At 31.8% G+C, this 6,089-nt stretch overlaps 1 protein-coding gene across 1 annotated transcript; it reads left to right on the forward strand.

Moving 5' to 3' along the window:
• The first annotated feature begins 604 nt into the window (after positions 1-604).
• LOC108977882 lies at positions 605-4,945 on the forward strand. Its single transcript, XM_018947846.1, has 3 exons — positions 605-1,477; positions 1,529-1,810; positions 4,050-4,945. The coding sequence occupies exons 1-2, from the start codon at positions 1,118-1,120 to the stop codon at positions 1,574-1,576; spliced, it is 408 nt and encodes a 135-aa protein (XP_018803391.1). The 5' UTR covers positions 605-1,117; the 3' UTR covers positions 1,577-1,810; positions 4,050-4,945.
• Positions 4,946-6,089: the final 1,144 nt, after the last annotated feature.

A 6,089-nucleotide genomic window follows, 5' to 3' on the forward strand; every position in this document is an offset into this window, starting at 1 on the left:
TGTGTCGTGTATGGGCGAAAAAAATTCACACAGATCCAACGCACATGTGTGTCGTGTATGGGCCCTATTAACCCAAGAGTACCTTAAAATGTTACTGTCGAAGTTTTTCGGCAGTAAGTAGTTCACATTTCTAAGAAAATTTTTAATAACGCTTTTAAAGTCAGTCCAGGCTCGTATATCAGTTGCATATAGCATTTCCTCAAACATTCACATTTCATTTGTTCTCTTATTTGCGGACCCACAATTATGCCATCTTAAATGTTTTTTTTTTTGCTTCATTGACTCTTGCAAATTTTTGTTTAGATACAGGAACCCTCTTCCCTTTCTGGTCATTGCCTTAACAAAACTCTTCATTAAACCCAATTTAATATGCAAAGGTGGTAGTGATACCTTTTTGGGATCAATAAGAGGTTCACAGGTAATGTTTTTTGTCCCGCAGTGAGTGCCTGACGCACTGGCCACTGCTCAGAGTATTCATGTGAATTTGCTGAATAGCCAGAAGTTACACGATATTAGTTGAAAATGTGCCGAAGTGATCACGAATAACCAATGCAGTATGAGATGGTGCATTATCGCACTTTTTGTACAATAAATTCTGACATTGTAAAAATCGAAGAATTCAATTTTAGAGCCTCACAAAACAATGCGTATGAATATTTTGACGTGAAATTTAGAATAGACGTTAGTAACGGTGCTACCAATTTACATTAAGATACATTAAACTAAAATTTTGTTCACAATAGTATTGTAAAATCTAAAGCCGCAGGTTACAGTATGTCTGTGGGTGATATAAAAATTCTGTTTTCAGATTTGACTTCAGGGTATCAAACTGCATTAGAAATACCTAAGAATTTTCGTGTCACAAGTGTCTACCAGTGTAATCGGCTCAATAGCATAAATCTTGTGATTAGGTGTCGGTCAAAACATAGTATAAAGTAAAAAGGACTAAATATGAACCTGTGAAGTATGGATAAATAAATATAAAGACATGGGTACCGCCACATTCACGAGTGGTTTTTTTGGGAGCCGGCTCCTTCCGGTTGTGTTTCTCATACCCAGATATAGTTTAAGCTTATTTGATATACACTTAATACTATTTTTTTCATAGGATAACCCAATGGAAAAAAACTCAGACATTTCCTTCTCTCGAAAGATTCGTACACAGTTACAATCGGAGATGTCCAACAAAAAGTCTACGCTTTTAGAACGCATCATAAAGGACCTTAATATGCATTATTATTCGCCAGGTAATGCTTCAGAATATTTTCAGGATGATACATTTTTCAAAGGTGGCACCGAATCAGAAAATATATCAGAGGCGGAGGATTTATTCTCTGATGAAGCTACCAAATTTGCATTGCCATCGAGCGTCTCTGCTGTATACAATATTAATGCGGGAAAAAGAATTGATCCTTTTGGGATTAGTGAACAATCTGCGACGAAAATTCAAGGGTGGGATGGACAGAACAACCCGGAAGTAAGTGGATTTTTAAACTTTGTCAACCAACAATTACTTCAACCATCACAGGTTACAAGTGATCCCGTGGGCTTGTATGACTACTTTTATATCTATTAATGAAGCAAGAGGTATGCATTCAGTGAGTAACTAACGCACATCATAGTACATTAGGAACATTAAAATTAATCTCTGTACGGTAAATGAAACCTATTGCACAGCTCACTTGAGTATAAAGGACAACTTGATTACATCAAAAACAATACCTACATAGAAATATAAGTATATTCTACATTCAATCACCAGGAAAATAGCAGTTGATCATCGTTTATATTCGAGGAAGTATACGGACCTGTGAGTAGAAATTTATTGCATACGTTTGATTAGCCAATATTTATTAAGTATAGTGTAACTATTTTTATTGCATTGCATTATACTTTTTAATTATCATTCCGAAGAAGAAAATTTGTGATTCCAGCGATTAGGCTATTGCGTATAGATAAGAGTTTCTTCGATCCAACCAAGCCACAATTTGTATTTTTTCTCTTGGAGTATCTACGCTCTTATCTAAAACACATCTAGCATAACAACACTTAAGGGAAGAGTAAACTTAATTCGTGTAAAATTATGCTTTTTATGAAATAGTTAAAATCTAGTTTTAAAAACCAATCGCACATATTACATATTCTGTTATATTGTTATTCAGAAATGTAAAATTATACGGCTATGACACCCATAATTTAGTGCTGGATCATTTGAAATCAAAAATTAAAATAATATCGTCAGATAATCGTATCGAGGTTATTCGAATTTTAAATTTTTCACTTTTTGGAAACATTTTGAAAAAGAAAACACAATTTTGTGCGATTATTGACGAATTTGAAAAAATACTCCAGTGTGCTCCAAAATTTCAAAACAATCGGTGTAGTAGTTGTGAGATGCACCAACTTGGAGAACATGAGTTGTGATAAAAACGCTTAAACGTTTTGAGAACTGATGTAAAATGTTTTTAGGACAGAAGACAAAAAAATTTAAAATACTCATCTTTTGTTAGATTTTTTGCTCGAGTTTACAGATCAATAAATTGCACCTCAATATAACCAGGAATGTGACTTCATATTTATAGTATTTATTGCATGACCAGTCTTAACTCTTTTTTATTGAGTGGTCTCTTTTGTATTATACCCAAGACGGATAGAATACAAGATTGCGACAAGAATTTACCCATACTTTTCTCTATTTAGGCTGTGACTATTTATTTATTTATTAGTATCTTTATGGCGTAGGCATAGGTTACAATTCAAAATTTAAGTAATCTTACAATCAATTTATGAAAGATGTTTTTTTATTTATATCTAAGGCATATCTAACAGCAATACCAACAAAAAAATTTATTTCATTCGAGAACTCATTGAAACATTTAAAACTTTATAAACCAGATTTTGCACATACTTCGAAGTATTGGAGAAAATTACAGTAATGTATCTCGATTTGTGGCTTGTAGCCCCTTACAGTTTTCTTATAACTGCATTATTAAGGCGTAGCAAACGTCCATTATTATATCCCGCTCATCTCCAATATCAACTAACGTGCACAAAAAGACAGAGACGGGAGTTAATTCATCTCTTCATACTGATCATTTAAATACTCCTATATCTATACATTTAGCTCTACGTCTCCTAGGTGAAAAAAACTATCTAATTAATAGGGTATTTGTTGCAACATGTTGCGAGAGGATGAATATCAATCAATGTGCATGAAATCTTAATGAAATTAATGTCTTAGCATAATTAGTAACATTTTCTAACATATACTATACATACTATAATTTGGTGCCGGAATTTATAATTAGTTGCATGAAATCTTAATGAAATTAATGTCTTAGCATAATTAGTAACATTTTCTAACATATATAGTACATATTATAATTTGGTGTCGGAACTGAATGAAAAAGAAATACATGGGTACATATGTATAACGATTTATGCTTTTCTATTATTCTCCAGTACATCATTATATGTGTTAGGTGTCCTAATAAATTCTTGCGATTATTTTAGTTGAATGTCATAAAGTTATTGAAATCGGAAATACTATATAATACATGTAATGGTTACCTACCCTCTGATTGACTTTTGTTTTTTCTTGCAAACGCCGGCTTAAGTTTCAGCATTAGTGACTTTTACATTTTTACAATAAATTTTTCATCCCCAAAGAAAATAAACCTACCACTTTGAGAAAGTGATATTCTGATATATTATATTTCTATGAATGCTCAGGTTATTTGATGTATAACTTTAACTGCCTATAACTTTTAAAGGAAAATTGTGATGGAAAAGATCACTAGGACTTTTTTCTTCAACGCAATGTCTAAATGTTGAATAATTTATTAGAAACCATTATTGAATGTAGCATCTTCTCGTTCGTTTGTTCGTGACGTAACGCGTCGTAATTATAAAATCTATCATTGTTGGCAATCAAAAACGCGAGGAGGTCTACTAATTATGTAAATTATAAAAATATATTATTTTCAAACTTATCTATGTTGTAAATAAAACTTAATACAATTTTAAAGATTATAATATTATATTTATAGGTGTGATATATCAAATTAACATTTTAAAAAGTAAAGATTATGCCATAGCGCAAAACCTACAAGGATCCTTGGACTTAACCATCACATATGCCTACATATACATATATGTATGTCATTTCAGAGCTCAGAGCTAATGTATACATACATATGACAGAACAAAGGTAATAGAATTGAAAATTTGCAAAGAGTTTACGATGGCAACAACCAATATGATAAGAATGGCCCGTCCTATAACCGTTTCCAGAACGAGCTAGAATCCAATATGATGCGATACATATACACAAAACTTTCATACCTATATATGTATATTAGCTCATTATCAATTAAACCAAAGATAACACTTTTTTATGATTTGGATAACTGCATATCAATCTTTTTCTAGCCACTGTAGGCATATCAGAGTCATCATAATAATACGTATAACACTATAATGTTTAATTAAAATTTTTTTTTTTTGAAATCTTGGCAATATAATAACTTAGGTGTATTTTATCTACGTATATACATACTTACATATTATATATGTAGATGCAGTTTTGCATGAGTGTATTCGAAATAATCACTTCACAGTTATATGGTTAAATATTAATTATTGATTTCGTAGTTTTTCATTGTTTCATCAACGGTTCGGTGATTGGTGATTATCGCATTGACAATACTAGCAACGACAATGTTTAGACGCATGATATAGAACACTACTAAACAAATAAATAACTAAAACTATATATATAAATTAACGTTTATAACCAATTCATTCAATTTGATTGTGAAATGCGACACGAGACAATAATTCAATGTAAATGAGAACAATAAGATAATTCAGCTGTCAATTCTAAATTTAAAAGATAAAGAACATAAGCAGATATGTATATATAAAAGATATTATTATAGATATATTTACTCCTAACGAAAAATATCTGGAGAGAATTTCGATATCATATAAATGTTTTAAAATATATAAATAAATATATATGTAATCATACAATTATGTACTCTGTGCAATTATTTAAATAATTAATTTGACTTATATATATGTATACAGCCTTAGGAAAACATTCGTCATAAATTATGTATACCCGTAAAATTTCTATATATTATGTAAGCAGCTGTTGAATGCAAAATATGTAAAAAAAATCACTGCTAATCAGAACGTTTTTAGGGTAACGGCTAACCACACTTTCACGAAAGTATCAGCGGACTTGGCTATGAAAGTCCTTATCATGCATTCACGGGTATAGGAACACATAAGCAGAAACGAAAGAAGCAACACAAAACCCTGCAATGCTATTGTACTACATAAAAGCTGGCACTATCAACTTGTATAAATTCGACAGTGGAAGAAAATTACTTTATTTCGGCGACCACACTCTTTCGGCATGTTTATTTTGAGCTGTCAAAGGTGAAAAGGAAATAATGGCAGCATCATTTCATATTTATAATATTTTCTCACTACAACGAAGCGTAAACAAATGCCAGCAATTGAAAGAAATAAAAATCAGAACATCTATTTCCCTTTGTAATTGAAAATGGTTGCCTCTCTTCTCGCATGATCTAGTCGTCTTTACTTCGAAATGCCTTTGCCACCACCTTTCGGTACCAGGAATCATTGGCTACGCCGTATTTCTGCTCGCTTTCTTTTCGCGCTCCTCTCTTGTCAAAAAAATTACATGTGAAAACAGCAAAAATATTAACGAATTGAATTTGTCAAGAGAGTATATGAAAACCTCATTAAAATGGTATAACCGCTATCTTTAACGGTACCAAATTTTGCTTTGCATATTTTATGCCAGTTTTTCCTCAAATTACAAATTATTCTCAATAATAGAAATACAAATATATAGTTTTCCTTTGGTGTTTAGAAACTTGAACCTAAATAACACTGTAGAACATTTTTGGGATTATTGTCTGGGGGGTGAGAAATTCCAAGTCAGGGTGATGGTACTAGGTCAGCATAGTAAAACCCTCAAAGGGTTTGGCGTTCGTATGTGTCTTTTACTATACTGACGTAGTACCATCACCCTGACTTGGAATTTCTCACCC

Source organism: Bactrocera latifrons, unplaced genomic scaffold (genome assembly GCF_001853355.1).
Source record: "Bactrocera latifrons isolate USDA-ARS-PBARC rearing strain unplaced genomic scaffold, ASM185335v1 scaffold_964, whole genome shotgun sequence".
Lineage (NCBI taxonomy): Eukaryota > Metazoa > Arthropoda > Insecta > Diptera > Tephritidae > Bactrocera > Bactrocera latifrons.